At 37.1% G+C, this 20,306-nt stretch overlaps 1 protein-coding gene across 4 annotated transcripts in view; it reads right to left on the bottom strand.

Annotated features, from left to right (window-relative positions):
• Positions 1-20,306, bottom strand: part of NOL4 (nucleolar protein 4) — a 183,867-nt gene that overhangs the window by 72,233 nt on the left and 91,328 nt on the right. For all 4 annotated transcript variants that reach the window (XM_042839931.1, XM_042839932.1, XM_042839933.1 and 1 more), the window contains exon 6: positions 5,907-6,190. In XM_042839931.1, the coding sequence (XP_042695865.1) occupies positions 5,907-6,190 (284 nt within the window). The remainder of the gene's footprint in view (positions 1-5,906; positions 6,191-20,306) is intronic.

The raw sequence follows: 20,306 nt of genomic DNA, 5'->3' as shown, positions 1-20,306 counted from the left end.
CACAGTGAGATCCAGCTTCAGGCAAGAGAAATGAGCAAGAGGTTCTGTGAAGACCATAAGTTGCTGTCAGTTTTTTCTCAAACCTCAACTAACTCCTAATCCATATTTATAATCTGTAATCTGGGCACTTGGCAGCACAAACTTAAAGGGAGGGAAGGAGGAAGGGAGAGAGAAAGAAAGGATAGGGAAGGAAGGAGGAAGGAAGGAAAAGAGGAAAAAGGTAAATAGTGTATCCAACACTATTCTTCAGCACACCAAACTCTTACAGTTTTCATTTCATCCCTCCCTTCAGGTACATGCACACTTGTTTCGCACCTCATCATGATTTCTTTTAAATAAATTACATCCTAAGTAACTCAATAAACCACCAGTGCTCTGTACAAATGTCCTCTTTAACTCCTGAGGACACCACTTGCTTTGAAAAAAAAGTTGCATGATCCCTTAAATTCTGAGCATTTCTTAAGGCAAACCTGAAAACAAACATACAGGCAGAGGGAAACAAGTGACTCCATGTGCCTCAGATACCCAGTATCATATTTGATGCCATTTACAGGACATTAGAAATGACAATTCATACTATACTGATGTAACTACTTTAAAAAAAAAAAAAAGAGAGAATGGGTAAGAAACACATTGAAACTCTACCTTATTCTTCAGAGATCTAACTTCAGAATCTAACTGTGGCTACATTCACATGCACCTCTGGAAACTAGCTGGAATCATGTACCAACAGATTACATCAGTTTTATCTGTATATTTGTATTGGGTGTTTTTTTCAGGTCAGATTTCTTTGATTCTGTATGTTTCCTTCAATAATGCTTAACCCCAACAAAACAGATATTACAAGAAGCTGCAAGTGGACTACCTACTGAAGATGACAGAAGTTTTACCTACAGAAGCATGCAGAAAGTTCAAATGACTCTTCGCATCTCACATATGCTTTCGCTTTCAGAACTTCTGTAAGCTTACAGTCTTTAAAACCTTCTTAGACTTAGACATTTCCTAAAAATGGGTAGCCTGCTAGGCTAACCTGCAACTGTGTAAGTGCATCCGCTACAATACCAGCTTGAAGTTGCAGTAGCTGGGGACAAACAGCCCCAGGTGATGGTCTATGATAACAATTCTTTATATCAAGTTGGAAAAAATAGACTGGGAATCACTTAAAATTCTAGCATTAAAGGAGTTGTAGAAAGAAAGGACTTCCTTTTAGAAATTATATGAAAGCTCTGAAGTGTTGTGAGCCACTGTAACTATAATGCTTGCTACATTGGAATGCAGTATTATAACTAAAGGTCACTGTGTGCAGCAATTGTTATTTATTGTTCTCTCCTTTAAAATTGCTTTTCTTTTCAGACTTAGAGAAAAATTAATAACCTTCTGTGCTTCTCCATGCAGCCAGTTACACACTCAAGCTAATTATAGATCATATTAATTTGGCCTGCCATACATGCAAAGTCTGGAGGTGTCCAACTTTTCTGTCACAAATCTTTCTGGCATAAAAAAAAAAAAGAAATTAGCCAACTGTCTGCAATTAGTAGGTATCTGGACAAAGTGGACACATGGTGTGTGTTGTTACTTCACATTAATGCACCTCGTAGGCATTCATGATCAGTAGCGCATATTTCTATCTGGGAAATCTCAGAACAGAAGTTTTTCACATGATGGGTGTCCTTTGCAGTATATACATGATGAGCTATTTGTTATAATCCATGTAGAGTATACAGCACAACATTAGTATGGCTGATTAGCTGAAAAAACTGTTTTCCCATAGTGTATTACTGTAACCCGATGCAGAAGGAAGAAAACCATTTAAAAGGTGTGCACTTGCTGTATTTCATGAAATAAATGAGGTGTAAGAGATAATGTTACATAATGAGTTTTCAAAATACAGTGTACACTGTAGGAAAAAGCAGTAACACAAGAATCAGAAATCAAAAATCTCATTGCTATGTAGACTCCACCGTGGTCAAACCAAACACAGCAGTCTCACACATAATGATCTGAAATAAGGTATAAATGCACTTAACTGTTTAAATTCAAATAACTGCATTTGCAGAATACTTAAAGATGAGTACTTTTATAAGTTTTCCATAATACAGATTCAGTCTTGTTGAGACATATGTATATATTTTTCCATCTAGACAAAGTTCCACTGATTTCAGTAGAACCATAAATGGCTGTAGGGAGTTCTACTGATCTGAAAGAACATCTGGTTCTTACTGGAGGACCACTTGCCTAATATCAGCTTAATAAAACTATATATATGAAGCATACATGTATATATATACATAAAAGTATGCATGCATACTTAAACGTATATATCTAATGCTACTGAAGCATGCCTCTTTTATTAAAAAAAATTCAGTGAATGGTAAAAATTTTGGACCACATTTTAAGGTTAGGTTGCAATTTGGCAAAACTCTCCATGGCAAACAGAATGTGCTCTTTCCACACAAAAGTTACCACACATTCTTGTTGCTTGAAACTGAGGATCCAATGAGAAATTTTAGACTGTCCTCTAAAATGTAATTCTTGTTTAGGGAGTGTTGTCAACATCAGTTTTTAAAGACTAAATAAAATTAGAGTGTTCTTTCAATAATGTGCTCTGCTAGTTTGCAAATTTCAATTGAAATTTCTTCATGTGGTTTTCTGATCTCCAATTATGCATCGGTCCTTTCAAACAAACTTGATTCCCAGAAAATCCACATTTCTTAATAATCACTCATTACTTTGTCTATGAGCATGGATTTTAGGAAAATGCCAGTTGTCCCTGTTTTGACATCCAGAACTCTCTCACTCTTTCAGAATGAGGTCTCTGTCTAGCAAACTTACCACACACCGTAAGCATATAACTGCTTAAAATGGGTGGATATTCTAAAAATTGGAATCTAACAAAAATGTGAGAATTTTCATTAAACGTTTGCCTATTACCTACCAGATATGTGAAGAAAATATGACGGAAATACTATCATTTTTTTCTCCAAATGCTTCCTGTGATCATACATCCACAGCATGTACACAATTATCAATCAGAATTGTGTCGTCAAGTGGTGGAGCTCACCACTACACGTGAAGAAAATTTTCTTAAAAATAGCGTTGTACAACCAAATACCTCCAATATAGTTTAAGAATACTACTGGTTTGCAGTAGGAAAATAAATTCACATTAAAAGTCTGTGATTTGGTGGAGGAGATATAATGTGTCGATAACTTTCAACTAAAGACAAGTAACCTTTTGGTTTTTATTCTGGCTATTCAGCTTTGACGTGACAGTGTAAGTTACATTAAATCTAGAGACAGATCCAAATGAATGCAAGTTGACCAGAGAAACTGCAGCTTCGAGTTAGTTAAAACCTATGATGAAGTATCCAAAAGGTGATTCAGGTAGAGCAGATAAGAAACACATCAGCCATCAGATCTTCTCAGCTCCATTCTTTCACCTGTGGGTTTCACAGAGATTTGGCCATCTCAAGCAAGTAACACCTTCTGGAGGCTGAATGGGCCATTGTAGAAAATGGATGAAGCATAAATTATTACTTCCTGCAATGCTAGCCCAATGATTTAAAATATATTTCCCTGTATTAAAAAAACAGATTTTTTTACCACTAATAACTCATGTAATTTTTCTCTTGATCAGGTGTAAGACTTGTAAGACATTCTCTGACTCTTTAGAATTCTAGGTAAAACAACAGTAATGATTTATATAAGTAAACGTGTATGTGAATGAAACACTGAGGTGTTGTACAGCCCATTTTGTTCTAACATATTGATGATTCTTGTTACTTCTAAAATTGTTCTGTAACTACTTTTAAATTTAAAAGTTATGAATAGAATTCATCTGTAAGATAACAATGTGGCCACAAAAACAATTTTATTCTACAATTTGCTTACAAACCTCTGACTTTTTTTTTCATTCCAGAAGTATGCTCTTCCTGAAGTCTTCACTCCATATTTAATAATTTTTCATGCGTACTTAATCAATCATATATTTAAATGAACTGTAACCATCAACATGAATTTTGCTAGGACAAAAAGGGGAGGCAAATTTGCATATCGTTAGCAGTATGGAGTGGGTAGGATGACAGTGAGTGATGAAAGAGTATATCAATGTGGGGGATGATTCAGACCTCTTAAAATTTGTGGAGTAACAAAGAATGAGTTATCTTTGGTTGTCATCTCAACTCATTACAAATAGATTTTTTACACTTTCTGATAACTTTTTTTTCTTTGTGTCTGCACTGAAACAGAATAAAACTGAAAAGAAAATATTAGGTTATATTCTCATCTTAGCTGTGAATGAGTTCCACATTAAGATTTCTCCCTTCCTTCACCAAGCTTATTTGTGTACAAGAGTAATGGCAAAAGCAGTAATACACCTCAGGCGAAAGAGCCTGCGTGTCTATCAGTGTTTGGGTGACTGGCTTAGAGAAGGTTCATTGGAACAACGTGCCCTGGAGCAAATGAAAATACCATTCATATATGCCAATTTGGAACTCACTGTGCAGTAGACAAAGTAGTGAATAAATCCAGCACTGGAGTGCATACACACTCCCAGACTTGAGTTATTCAGAACATTTTCAATAAATTAGAATTTGTAGAAACAAATGCATTCCATGCTGATAAATAAGTTTTCATGAAGGTCTGGTGGAGAAAGTTTGGGTATACATGATTCACTAAATGGGACTGGCCAAGAAGGAGAACTACTAACAATCTCCTTTTTTGTCTCCCTTTTTTTTACCCATCAAAACCAGACACTTGAATTAACATTTCAAGTTTTTATTTTTACACCACAGGCAATGATGACAGGAGTTAAAACTTTCATGAAAATAACTGCTCTTCTCCAGGCATCAGTCATGTACAATCCCATTATGGATTGCCTAAAAAAAGTGATTTTTCGCATCACTCATATTTCAAAGCTCTGCAAAAAACAAGGGAGTTCAAACAAAATAACCTGTATTGTCAGGTTATTTTGAAGTGTGCTGCTGAGAGCTAGTGACCAGCATTAAAACTATTTGGATCCAGTACTAACATCTTATTATTGCTGCTGTAAAAGAGGTAATCCAGTTGGGAGTTATCAGATTAAAAAATCAAGAACTTGTTGCCAATAAGAGCAGAGCAGAACAACAGATAATTTCTATGATATAAGCCATTTCTTCACCCTTCCTACATTTGTCATGCCCTCATGAAGAATATCAATCAAGCTATCTGTCTAGTCTATAGGATCTGCCTTTATTCACAATATAAGCACTCTTGCTCCTCTTCACCCACATAACTGCAACTACAAAGAAAAGCCCTCAGGGGATTACAGCTTCTTAAAGCAAATTTGTCAGTTTTAATTCAGGTTAGGTGCTCGCATAACACAAACAATCAGGAAGGAACCCAATCAGTTCCTTTCAGATGCTGATGGTTCACACATAGTAATTTGTTTGGGCATACACACTTAACATTTATATGGATTCATTCTATAGACACATAATACATGTAATGAGATGGTCATCTATAAATATACATATAGATGTGTATCCCAGTATATATCTATCTGTTTATTTATTAAATAACATACTCTTATATCTCTCAAATAGATAATGTAGACAGTCCTCAATAAAAAAGCTGATAAAATTCATGTCTGATGGAGAACTGCAAAGATTTTTGTTGAAGTGTGAACGCACTATGTATGCCTATGTATATACGTGTACACCCATATACACTTGCATACACTTAATGTACGTATGCATCATATATGTGTAACAGCATACAAATCCATATATATCATTTGAGTAATGATGTGACAAACATTAGACACATTGCATAAGTACTTATCTGGGAATAACCTTTGGTTTGGCCTCTCAAAGCGTTTCCTTTTCTAATCTACACACTTCATATCTGGAGCACGTGGAAGCATCTTACCTTGCTTCCATTTTCTCTTGCCTCCCGTTCCATCTTGAGATCAGAAATTAGGAGAGTCTTGTATTTGTTCTTTCCATTACTGCTGTGATCATCTAGTCTGTATTCTGAAGTCAGCTGAGCAGAGAGGGGACTGTCACTCAGGTTCAGAGGCTGCTCATCCTGCTCCAGATTTGTTTTGCCATTACTGTTGGTTTCTGCCATCTCCCTGCAGTGTGTTCCCCCTGAAGCATTGGAACTGTGTCCCACGGTCTCATTGCCATTAAAACTCTCTGCAGCTGAATCATCTATTAAAAAATATATATTTTCAGTCATATGCCACATCATCATTTTTGTCCAGTTCAAACATAATTTATATTTTCACAATGTTTTTCAAAGTAGAGTTAAAAAGGTTTATGTTACTTAATCTCAGTACATTTTTGCAAAATGTGTGTGCACACCCCTCCATTTATTCAAATAAAAACTTTGTGTAAATCAACAAAATATTGCTAAGTTGAGGGAAATGATCCAGGCTGACACCTTAGTGTCACTGTGTACACAAAAGCTAACCATCACACTGGATTTTTAGGGACAAAGTGACAAAATCTGTCTTAAACAATCTGTCTGTCCATATGTCTGTGGATCTATTTATTCTTATATCGTATTCGTTGCTGCAGTCTTGCGTATTTCTGAGGTTAACAGAGATGCACATGGTATTGAGAGAGAATGTAAGTCTCAGGTTTTAAAGGTGCAGAGCAGCATATGTCATATTCATAAACATCCTCTTACACAATGTAAATATAACCAATGTATTCACTGCTGGCAATAGAGATTACATTGGGAAAATCGACTCCAGAAGCAAAAGATCCCCTCTTTGTTTCGTTCACGTGCTCATCTCTTTTGCTCATTTTTTGTGTTACAATATATTTTAAAACACCACTTAATAAATGATTAAATTATCAACGTGGAAGTTACATCTGGAGACTCGGGATGTGGTGGTGTTGGCCCCTATATTTTACAGCTGAAAAGTCAGGTTAACATATATTTTGGCATGCTTCTGTGTTTGTATATCCTGTGTTTGTCAGCACTGGGATTTGCCACCTGTTCTACTTTCTCAGCCACTGTTCACTCTGAAGCAGTCCTCTGGCTATCTAATAAACAATTTATCCTTCAGTAGATGAATTTGGACCTCAATTTGCTTACTTGCTCTACCAAGCACCTTACAGCAATTTATGTAGTTTAGCTCATGGTGCAAAGCCCAGCCCAGAGTCCTACAAGTCTGCGTATATCATAGGTAGTAAAGCTGGAATCAAAACTGAGGAGTTAGCCACCTGGAATTCACACAGATCAAAACTGGAGACATGAGATGAAATGGACCTTTATATGACATCTGCTATCAAGGCTCTTCTAATCATTTTCCATTGAAAGAAACAAACATGTTCATACACATATGGTTTTTAAAGACACCACAATGCATACTTTAAAGGATGTGCTCAGAAACATTCACACTTCAAGCTACACAATTGATCAAACTGTTGTCTATCAATAGTTAACACAGTAAAAAACAAGTATTCCGACCCTCAGATTAGAATTTTGAAAGTGAAGAAAATTACAATACAAATTAGTAATGATCTAGTTCACTTAAGTTCTTAAAGAGCCACAGGCAAGACATCATACATCAGCATTTTGCTTGCTGCACGCATCCAACACCACTGTGTCAAAGTATGTAAGACTTGGCTCCCATTGTGAAGATTTTTTGGTTTCTAAACCTGTAAAAAAATCTATTTTCATGAAAATACATAATAAAAATGACATTTTAAATGCTTTTACTTAAGGAGCAGATTCAACTTTTACAAAATGCTTTATATTTAATGGCTGCAATGAAAAAAACAATAAGCAAGATATGTTTCAGTTTATAACATTTTTACATTACCTCTCTTGTAAATATAAACGTGTACAGACTAAAAGATACACGCTGTTCCTGAAAGCAGATTTTTAAATATATACAACTTGCATTTTAGGCACCATCTCACTGTGACATTCTTATTTAAAAACCTGGGGCTAATTAAAGATTGAAGTGACATAATTTTGACGTCAACACAATGTATCTCTAACCATTCCTTGTGATCTGTGACTTACAGGACCTTAACAATAACACATAATAATAATAATAATAATTTTAAAAGATTAAAATTCCGAGTAAAGTTTCATAAATAAATACACTTTTACATGAATTGTATAATTCAGAACTAGGAAATGGTACTTGAAAAGGGAGATGATTTTTTTCTTTTAAAGAAAACAGCTATATTATCTATTCATTTTTTAAAAGCTCTGAAATATAAAAAAGAAATTCAATTTAATTAAAAGAGAAACACTTTTGCTAGGGCTGATTTGCATTTATACTGTTATTAGATGATTGCCTTCTTGATTATCGGTTTAACAAGTGACAGATAGATTCAAATTAATTAAATCAATCAGCAGCAAGTGGTGGAGGCTCCTCCCTTTTAAGAGTTCAGGATATCATCTGTGGTTAGGAGCAAAGAGAGAAACAATTTAGTTACCAGAGAATGTACAGCTAAAAGCTGAGGCCGATGCTTCCTCTGCAGCACCTAAATCTGATTCTTGGGAAGACACTGTGTCCTGGCAGCTGAGAATCTTGTGCAGAGGAGCCGGATGGCTAAATGGGAGTGATGGAGTAGGAAAGGAGGTGTGTCCAGAGCCAGATCCAGGAACGGCTAAAGTTCAAAGCAAGGCTTTTACTTTGGGCTTGGAGTCATTAACTTGGTTTTAATTCTCTCTTCCTTTTCTTTCTTGGGTTTTTTTTTTTTCCCGTATGATGAATGATTGATAACTAAAACTTGCACATGTCTGCCTGTTACAGTGTGAAAGAAAAAAATTAAACATCTTTTCTGCTTATTCTGAAATACAACCACTGAAAAATTCCTATAAAATACCTACGCTGAATAAATGTCATCAAGCATTATGTTATTTTGAAGAAATAATACATGTACATTGGCTTTGCCTAGCAAAAGCTTTGTTACTTGATGGTATATCTCAGTTCTACTTTAAAGTCAAATACCATCTTTTACAGTCATTTAACCTTGCTCATTAGAAACAGTTTCCCGATTGTCAGTTAGGAAAAGTGTTCAGGAGAACAGCTGCAATGACCATAAAGCACACTTTTGCCAAGTAAAAATAAATGTGTTGCCATAAGAGAAATAAAAATAAAAAAATAAAAAATACTGGTTTAGCACTGGTAGTTCCTTACAGATGTTACCAAGGTAACTAAATTACAAGGTTTCATGCATTTCTCATTCTGGGCAGGTGGTCTGCTCATGCCAAGAACAAGGCTACTTTAAAGCTGGAGCTACCCAGTGCCTGAGGCACAGAAACACAGACTGTGTGAGTAACTGGTTTGAGGAAAAAAAGGCTCCTGTTTCATGAAGGACACCACTAAAGGTGGGCCACAAAGGCAGAGGCCCAGCCCCTGGGTTGCAGAGAAATGTAAGCAAGGAACTTGGTGGGACCTGGGATTCATTGGCATCATGGTGGCAGCTGGGGTTGGCCTGGGCCTGACATTCATCACAGCCAATTCATGTGTAGGCAATGGTTGCACCACTGATGCAAGGACAGTGTGTTTTTGCAATATGCCTCTTGCCATAACCATGGCTTATGAAGGTTTATGGGAAGACCTCCAGGAAAGCACCCTGCAGCTGCAGGTACCACAAGCTGAAAGAAAAGGGGCAGATAGCTTCCTGACCTGTATCATGTGCCAGGACAGTCACAAAAGAGGAACTGAGAAGAGTTCATAGAATCATAGAATCATAAATTGCCTGGGTTGAAAAGGACATCAAAGATCATCTAGTTTCAACCCCCCTTCTACATGCAGGGTCACCAACCACCAGATGAGGCTGCCCAGAGCCACATCCAGCCTGGCCTTGAATGCCATCCACAACCTCCTTGGGCAGCCTGTTCCAGTGTGTCACCACCCTCTGTGTGAAAAACTTCTTCCTAATACCTAACCTAAACCTCCTGTCTCAGTTTAGAACCATTCCCCCTTGTCCTATCACTATCCACCCTTGTAAACAGTTGTTCCCCCTCCAGCCATTCACATCTTCAATTCCTCCCCAGGTCACCGCTGTCCAGAGACATCAGCCATGATAGTGAATGATGGCCTCATCAGACAATGCTGCTTCCTCAGTGCAAGCCACGTCTTTAGGAACTGTCACTTTGAACCCTTACCCCACACACTGGAAGGATGGAAGTATATCTACATTTTCTGTTGCATAAGCCTGAAAAGAGAGAATCTGACTGCAAAACAGGTATGTACTTTTCTTCTCAGAAATGCCTACAAGATATGCCCTTTGAGGGATTAAGGAGTATAACCCCCCCCAGAGAAAAGCTTGTTGTTTGAATGGGACAGCATTCTGCCTTCTGCTGAACCAAGGAGCACAGCCAAACTGAAAAAAATGGCAGGAAAGAAAGCCCAACCAACACACAAAAACAGGTACTCTAACTAGTTGCTTTTTTTTTTTTCATAACAGTTGCATCCTTCACTTCAGTTATCTACTACATGACCTAATTATTTGCCAAAAATCAGTTTCTCTGTATTTTACACATCACACTGTGCAAGTGATTTCCATGACAGTTCACAATCTAAGGACACTGACTTAGAGCAGGAAGTCAGGTATTAATTTAAAGGATTACCCTCTTCCACTCAGAGAGAATTGTCCTCAGATCAGATAAGTCAAATCCTCAACACTGTTCACAGTAAGGGCTCTCTTAAAGGGAAACAAGTTGAAGTGTGCATGAAATTTGACTTGAATAACAAGTCCCTCAAACACTAGTTTTCTCAGAGCACAAATTTTAGATCTAAAACTGATATAAGCATCACTGATTTACTGTGAACCTTGAACTAAGGTACATATACACGATTCTTGCTTATCTCCTTGTAAGAAAAAAATCTTCAGATGTTTTAGAGGATCTCTTGCATTATTGTCAGCAAACAATTTCATACTATATATCACTCAGGCTTCTCGTCTTCCTTGCAGATAATTCAGGGAGGGAGTCAACAAACCCTTCCACACAAAGGTAGATCTCTGAATAATTTGTCTCCTTTTCTCAAATTACTTGTCAAGCTAAAATTCAATTAATATTCAGAGCATGCTTAACTAGTTTTTCTAGTTGAAAATTGTATGAAAATTACTTGAAACTAACTGCATATTTTACAAGTCAGAAATCTACAGTTTTGCCCTTCAGCTCTAGCAGCAGTAGCATGACACAGTCCCACAACCACACAGCCACCTGGAGGCTACATGTTCTGATAGGCTGGTGATGGGCCAGGAAGCAAAGGATCCCTCTCATTAACAAAAAAAGTGAAGCGAGAACCCAAAGATGCCAAAGCAGTTATAACATAGCAACTTTGCAACAGAGCAACTTTGGCTCTTTTGGGAAAATTAGGAAAAAATTGACCATATGAGCAGAATCATACAAGGTAACACCATTACTGATGATAATCAGTCTGATTTATCACAACAAATGAATAGTGCAATTGTTGGAGCCACTTTGCTTGCTTTGCTGTAAGACATGAAGATGGTATATGGGCACATATGCAGTCCAGACATACACTGATACTTGCAGACTCCAGGTTAGCATGTTCGTTTAACACAGGTTAAATGAACACTTGGAGTGGGCTGCCTGTTGACAGAAAAGCTCTGAGAGCTGCAGCTACTGTAAGATGGGTAACTGTTCTTTCTAAAAGGAGGAGGTTGGATATGAATGAGTTGAGTGGGAAGAGTGAGACTGAAGCTGCTGCCTGTGCAAGTGCAGTGTGTCATAAAACCCACTCTCTCAGATTGCCTACCAAAGGTCTGTATAGCAAAGGTTAATTTCTTAGGGCTGGATACCAGCAGCTCAGATCTTGCTGAACAACAGCTTATAGTCATAGCAATCTGATTCATTTGAACAGGACCACTTGCAACAGACAGTTGCAGACCAAAAAGTGATAGATTCCAGAGCAGTTTTGAATTACTATGCTGCCTCCTTTAAACCTTTGGCTTCAACATTATGCGTGCTTTATTTTTTTCTGTGTTAAAATACAATTTTGATGAAAATAATATGCGGCATAGCAAATGTTTAAAAGTAAGTAAATTACATTCCTTCAGTATTTTCACAAGCCCAAGCCATGCTAACAAACTTTCATAATGGTAGCTACTGAAAAGAAACCCTCTACTGATAGCAACCAGTAGTAGGCAATTTGGGGAGAGGAGCACGGTGGATCAGAGAAAACATGGTATAGACAGCAGACTCATAGGAACTTCTGCAGTATGAAATAATTATAAAGCCTTTTCTCCAAGAACTAATAAAAAAAGCGAGGTCACATTTCACTCCCACCACTTTTCACAATGACCGTTTAATATCAATTTGTCACAGTTATGTATTTGGTTATGCTTCATTTGTATCACAAGTCATTTTTCAAGCACGAGTTCAATACATAACTTAAAAGCCAGTTGAAATCAACTAAATCTATTCATCTTCTCCTTTTCTTTTCACATTATGATAAAGAACACCAGGAGAATTAATGGAGGTACAAATGTGATTTCAGACCCTCTATTATTCCTAACTTCATAAAGCGTAAGAATGGACATAGCTGGTTAGATCAAAAATCCATTCCGCACAATATCCTATCTGCAGAAGTGGTTATTAGGAAATGTTTGGGGAAGAGAATAAGGCAAATGTAGAGAATTCTCCCCTCTCCAGCTTGTCCATCCCTTGGTGAATTTCAGTTCAAGGTCTTTCTGAGCTGGAGGTGATCGGACACTCAGCACATTTCTTTTCTAAATGTCCAGTTGCTCTTTGAACCTTTGTAAGTCTCAAGCACACTTCTGTGCTCATCAGAAAAATTACTGCCACTGTGTTTCGTCTGAAATGTCAGTACTGTGGCAAGGAAACAACATACAGGTATAAAGAGGCGGGTAAGACCTTGCAGAGGACATGAGTGTGATGTGAAAAGAACATTCCCTACATTCTCAGTGGGACAGCACTGGCTTCTTTGCAAAAATATGTATTAATTGTCCTCTTCAGTTAACATCAACAACATTAACAATTATTGTTTTTATCCTTCTACACCTGACTTTCCTGACGTGGTTGGCTTCTATGAATTCAACCATGGAACTTGCTGCATTGAAATTAAAACCTGGAATTTCCATCAGTTTCAATATTACGCCAATCACTGAACCCCTCACTGCTTCTTTCAGTGGTGGAATAATGGTCAGGGGTAAATTTTGTCTTCAAGCATTGCATTTTATTATATAAAGGAAAAGGAACAAAGAAAACTACAAAACTAATCTTTAGCTGTTGCCAGTGAGAGGACAGTAAGACTCATAGGTTTGATATATACATGCACATACACAGTGGTATCAACTTTAGCCAGCCTGTAAATTTTATTTTGTTATTAAGCAAACAGAAAGTAGAAATTAACAGGTTGTCTATGATAAATGTCTCTTGGTGCAGGCACAAAACAGACAGATCCTTGTATTCAATTATAACATTAAATAAGAACAAAGAATTGCCACTCCACGGCATCAGCAACTGTCAGAAAAGTAATGCTGCCCTGTCACTCATAGCAGTGCTGAGAAGGGCACATTTAAAAAGCTTTGTGGGTGACTGCAGGCTTACTTTGCCTGCAGAGCTCTGTTCCTGAATATGCAGAAGGAGATGGAACAGAATAGCTATTTGGGTGGTACCGTGCATGTAAATAACCAATTGAGTAGCTCACTGTGTCCACTGTTGTCTTATTATGACTATGCTTTTAGTTTTTACTTGTCCTTTGGCATTTCCACATCAAAAGACATAGCCCTAACTGCATCCAGGGAGAAAATTCCCTTATTTTCTTTTTACTCTGCAGAAACCTTTGAGGCACTTTTGTGGCAAAAGATCTATCAAGCAGTTCTTAATACAGAAAACCAGAAAATCTCTAAAAGTTTTTAATCTGTTTATTTATCAGGTAAAATGTCATCTGGCCTTGACAACTGTGGCTAAGAGTTCCATTTCTGGACAAGCATTTCAGGAAAATGTTCTCAGCCAGATGGGTGAGTTGTGCTAGAGGTATTAGCTTGCACCCATCTTAAATAGGACTACAGGCTTTTGAACTGTTTACTGATATAAAACTAGGAACTGGGGAAGGCACACTGGCAGATCGGGTTCAAGATGGACCAGCTCTTATTTTTGAGGGAAATTCCAACCAAGCACAAAACATATCTGCAACAAAAGAATTTGGGAGACAGAAACATGTTAAGTAAGGGAGAAATACAAAATATTTGGTATTTGTATAACCCAAGAGATCTTACCTTTGCCTCCTTCCTGTCCAACCTGAAAGAGGGTTTTGCTTCTCCAGCTAACTGCTAGAGCCATGCCTGGCAGCGAAAGGAATGTGTAAGGTGCCAGCAACAGACAAAGGAGTAAAATGTAGGGTCAAGTTTGGTTCCTAAGCAGCAACCTAAAAGAGGCTGAAATGAATTATGCTAAACTCATCTTCCACTCATATCTACTGCATTTGTGCAGTGTCAGCTTCTACTTCATCAGGATTTCCCAGAAGACGAAAGCAAAGATATAAGATCAAGTTGGAGTCAGAAAAATCTCTACAGACTGCATGCCACAAATACTGGTGTCCCTAATAAAACCCTTAAAAGTCTAAAATGCAGCTTGCCAGCTTTGGTGTTTTGAGAGGGTTCACAGTGAGTGCTCACATCAGCCTGTACTCCATTCCAGAAGGTTGAAGCCCTGAACATGAGCAAGACACATGGTTGCATGACTGCTCTGCTCCCATAGGCAAAGTTTTACCTGCCCTTCTATAAAGGCACTAAGGTTGAGGACCTAAGGTTCATATAGCTGTCTTTTAAGCAAGAGAGAAATGAAAGAGAAGCCTAGAAAGCAATCACAAATGAGTGCTTTGAGCTTCATATTGCCTTAGCAGCACGGAGTCCAAACCCTTCTTTAAGACCCAAACTTTACGGTGCAGAATTCAGTTACAAACTAGAGTTTAGAAATTTGATGAAGAATTCTGAGCTGGAAAATTGCTCTTACAAACCTGAGTAAATATTTGATAGATATCCATTTGATGGATATAGTTTAATTGCTCCTTTTGAATTGTTTTCCTTTTATTCTGTCACTTTTAAATGTTTAGGGATGTCCCTGGCACCACATACAGTACTGTTTCCCTATTTGAGCATGCCTTGGGTAGCCACAGTGGGTGATGTCCTCACTGCTTGAGTGAAAGCAGTATTCCAGTCAAGCAAGGAAACTCTTAGTAACAAATTCACTGGCCTTTCTCCATCTGAAATGCAATCATTTTTGAATTCCACATAAATTATGCTGTCTTAATTTTATTTTTCACTACATCTGTTAAAAACAACTTAAAAATATTCAGCATCTACAATGTTTAAACACTGCCCTAAATATCACCAAGTAATGCAAAAAATGACAACATTCATCTATGTTACAGAAGATTTACCTGAATGCAAAAATATTGCCATTGAGATAAGTGACAAAGCCACATCAGGAGTCTCACCAGCATGTTGATTACAGTGATAAGCATCAAACAAATGGCATCCCTTTAATCAGTCTGAAAAACCTCTTTCTTGTAATGAATGCTAAAACTCCCTGTGATACATACAGAAGTTATACAGTATTATTATATTATTATACAATATTATTTCTGATATTTTTTGTACTATTGCAGTGGAACTGCCAGGTAATGGCTGAGCACCAGGTGAGAAAGCATGGCTAATCCAGGGAGCTTAGGTGCAAGCCTTGTACCCGAGTGACCAGAAGGGGTGGAGCCTGGATCTACCCCTCTTTACCCCTTCATTTAAGGGTCAGCAGCCCAGTGAGCACCATCTTTCTGGACAGAGATTGTACTTCTCTTGAGGTATCACTGATCTTCAGAAGGTGGGTGAGCTGATTTTTTTCTTCTTTGTTACTTGTTATTGCTCTGTAGTATTGAATCTCATTAGAAGGCGCTCTTACTGCCTTCTTTTGCAATATAACTATGAAATAATATGGCCAAAGACAGCATAATCCTGAATCATATTATTTAATTTCCATTGAAAAACAGCAGATTTTCAAATAATATCTGTAAATGGACATTTACTATTGAGATCTTTATCACCCATTGGATGATATAAGGCAGAGGCCTGTGGACTTTCCATGAAATAGTTAATATTACAGAAAGGTTTTTTCTGCCTTTGTTAAAGCCCCCAATTTTAAATCCTGACTCCATCATGCTGCTACATATAGATGTTAACTTCCAATCTCACTGTCAAAATTAAAACATGTTCTTTTATTTTTCAGAAATTATTTTTAGCAAAAGTGTCAAGGCCAGTGCATTTTGTAGAGTTCCTATAGTACAGCTGAACATTTCTTCCCCATCATTTACAAATCAGCAGAATAACAGGTCGCTGAAGACGGAATGATCTTACTAGATCTCTAGCAAGTCAAATAACAATGAAACAATGAGCAGAAAGTTCACAAAGCCCAAAGGGTCTGAGATAAATTCTGCTACATCCAGTTATTCCTCACCAGAGTTGTGATCTTGAAACTGAAACTGTCAAGCCACTTTGCTAATCAGTGCATCTAAATTTGAATCTCTTTTCCCTATGGACTCTGCAGCACAGTGGACAGCCCTTTGGTGGAGAATAGGACAAGTATGAGAGGATGTCTTGAACATGAGTATAAAAGAAAGATGGGAAAACTTGAAGACTTCCGTGCTTGAAAACTTTTACATAAAGGCAGGCAATCATTTCACAGCTAATGCCAGCAGAGACACTACTATAAAATCTTGGACATAATACTAATTCAGCAACTTTCAAAACTTTTCTTCTTGTTAAAGATGGTCAGTTTGCCCTTACTGAAACATCATTATGACCTAGACTCAAAAATAGAATACTCAGCGGTGCCAGGAAGTAGAATGAACAGAATCTCTTTCTTCAGTGAGAATGGTCTTGCAGTTCTTAGCAGACCAGAGAGACTTCTTCAGGAAGAAACTAGCAGATCCATGCTCCTAATTCATTTCTGATGTCACTGCAGGATTCAGCAATGGGAGAGTCCACCCACAGAATATTTGTGGCACGTGATTTTTCTGCACTTCACAGTATTGATGAGGAACAATGACTGGTAGAAACAGAAGTTGAGATGGTTTTTCACTACAATTCCAACTATTTATGTACAGGTTGTTGTTAAAGCTTAAAGTGCTAGAAATGGAAACAATGAAGCCATACTCAACTGTAATACTCAATCTCATTATAATAAGGGGTTATCTAAGGATGAAGAACAGCATAAAATTTTGAGAAATGACTATTTGTTGAGCTAGCCCAACTGATCTGTATGTGGAAAGTGCCAAGGTACTCCTGGCAAACAAAGCATTCTGACCACAATATTGTTCTCTATTGTAATGCTTGCCTGGGTCCAAAGCACTCAAAGACACGTCTGGTATTATTTTAAATAACAAAGTACAAAGGACAGTGCTATTGCAAAATCCTCTGTATCATTTACTTTCCTTTACAATCTTTTGGTAAACAAGATCATTTGGCCCATGATACACATGTTTTGTAGGGTTCATCGCTGTATAGCTACTTCAATCTAACTGAAACACACATTAGAAATAGAAACAGCACTGTTGTTATTACTGTGTGACAAACCTGCTCCTAATCTTCCAGAGAAGATAGACAATATACAACATTTGCAAAAACAATGAGTAACACTAACTTTTTCCTGCTTAAATAAGATGTAAATGTCCATCAAAACAACAGAATTCCTGAGAAGTTCCTTCTAACCCCAGGTCTTTGCTTTACAATTATCATCATCACCTTCAAAATCAACTTCTTTCCTTCCTAAATAACAATAATATACCAATTCTGAAGCTTAGCTATAAATTTTTAGAAGCACAATATGGATATGAAGCTGGGTTTGAGAACAGAATAAGTTATCATTTCAGTGGAGAGTTATTATCATTGGATCAAGTAGAAAAGTTATACTTGTGCTGTAAAAAGGAAAACATGGTATTAATCTTGATCATAAATAGAATTCTGTTTGAAATACTTATTTCTATCCAGATGGGCTATTATTTTTGTATTAGTGAAAACACAAACAATAATACTGATACTGGATGTCATGAAATGCTTAGTGTGTCCTCTTTAGCAGAACAGCAACTGATTTTTTTCCTTTTCTGCACCTGTAAATTACTGCCATCAGAAGAAATAATATGGCGAATGCATCAAATAATAATATAATGTAGGTTAATAGTAAAAGTTCTGTGATCTAAATTATTACTTGCACTTCAAAAACAAATTTGGGTTGGCAAGTTTGTTGTTGATGGCACCTACAGGTCTTCCAGATATGACAGCTTCTCATACTGTTACCAGTTCAGTTCTCATTTTGGAATCAACAAAAGGCTTCAGGGTTAGATGCTAAATTGGTCCAAAAATTACATATCAGTCAAGTCAAAGCATAGTTTTATTACTCCTGACGGAGTGAATATCACAGAACTCAACACACAGAAAAATACTGATGCAAAATGACCATTTGTACTGTGTATGTCCACTCAGACACTTTAAAAAGATTCAGCTTCAGGAAAAACAATTGTTGTCATCTTTGGTTCTCCAAAGTAAGAACAAAAACATTTTGGAAGACTCAAAGAGCATCCTCTGTAAAAGAGAACACCACTCTTTATGAGCCTTAGACAGTAGCTCCAACAAAGAAGCATTTAGAAGGCTTTCTAGCAGTAATCTTGTAGTGTCTGTGATTTGTGAATGCATTCAGCCAGCAGCAAACCAAATGGGATCTCATCAAAATGCTGCTTTGGATATTGAAGTCCAAGTGCAACAGTGCCATGCTACTCACTAATGACATCCCATTCTGTTCTTCATTGCCATGTAATCTACTGAGAAATTGCACTGTCCTGTTTGCAAGTGTGCTGTCAGCATTACTCTATTTCTTGGTTTTTATCTAAATTTCCTGCAACAGCAGCTGCGTTGTTGAGTTTGACAGCTACATTTAGTGTAGGAAACTCCAGACGCTGCAGAGTTCATTGCTGAAGTTAGAAAGAAATGCATTTTGTGAAAATAGATTGAAAATCAGGTTGTAGCATCTACATAGATATGACTTCCTTGCCCATGATTTTCAGTTTGCCATGATTGGTAGCATATGTAACTAAGTACTAAGGTCACAACAAGAAAAAATCCTCCTGCATTAATATAAAGGCTATTGTCAATAAGGCAGGTAATATCTCATGTACCACTAGAAAGAGAATTTGACCAGGAAATCTTATTTTCTCACCCTTTCTTTGTGGCCTTGCTGAAAATTAACATTGTTGTTTTGCCAATCTCTTCAGCTAATATAAAACACTACACACAGACCATGAAGCCAATAGTGCAGCACTGAGAAAGCACTTTTTAATTAACTGGTACAAAGCTAGTCAGAAAAACACCGTAGAGAGGGCTGAAATCTACCTTTGGATATATATGTTCTTAATCTCACTAAAGTCAACAGCAGCCAGTGTGTGCTGCCTGCGAAATAATTTAGTCCATTAAATTAATTTAATTTACACACACCCACTGGCTTCAGAGTTTTTCTTTGGAAAGAAAAGACACATAAAGGAGGTTTTAAATTAGTCAAAATATTCCCATGTGGATGTTAGTGTTTCAAATTAAGCCAAACTCTCAACTAAAAAAAAATATTTTTAGATCCTTGCAGATTTGTTTAACCAAAAGGAAAATACAGACAATAATCAGATGACTTGAGCTTATGTTTCAAGGTTAAAAAAATCCCAATAGATCTAAACTTGCTGTGTCAGTTGAGAACACCATTAACTAAGGTACACCTGCTAAAAATTTCAAGAGGCAGAGAAGCCTAATGAAACAAAGTGCCTTGCAACCAAGAAAATACATTGTCATACATATATTGCTGCTTTCTTAACAGAATGGGCTGGATAAATCTTTGAGATGGAGAAACACATACACTGTGCTTAAAGATGCAATGTAGTCAAAAGTTTGTATATAGTATAAGTTTGTGATTTCTGTATTGATTTAATGAGAATACCAACAGCAAGATTCCTGCTGGGACAGAATAGAGTTTGTGATTTTATCTTATCTATGGATGTTAACAGACAGACAGCTCATGCAAGGTGCAACATGCACCTGAGAAGTGATAAACATCTTGCTTATTTTTCCTTGGATGGGGATCACAATGAGAGAGGAACAAATTGTTATCCATGAATCCCAAATGGGGGAATATCTCAGGCTGTAGGCAGGGGTTGTGCTTTATCAATAACGTTTTTGGATTATTTTTTTCTTTTTGGCGATAGAAATGTTTCAAGAAAGGAGAGTGACACATCATTAACAGTATTTTTCAGGTTGGTGTCATAATTCT

This window comes from Centrocercus urophasianus, unplaced genomic scaffold (genome assembly GCF_019232065.1).
Source record: "Centrocercus urophasianus isolate 14NV4802_14NV808 unplaced genomic scaffold, USGS_Curo_1.0 seq_11, whole genome shotgun sequence".
In the NCBI taxonomy this organism is placed as follows: Eukaryota; Metazoa; Chordata; class Aves; order Galliformes; family Phasianidae; genus Centrocercus; species Centrocercus urophasianus.
Note: the sequence above shows the minus strand (reverse complement) of the source record. Positions and strands in the feature narration are given on the sequence as shown.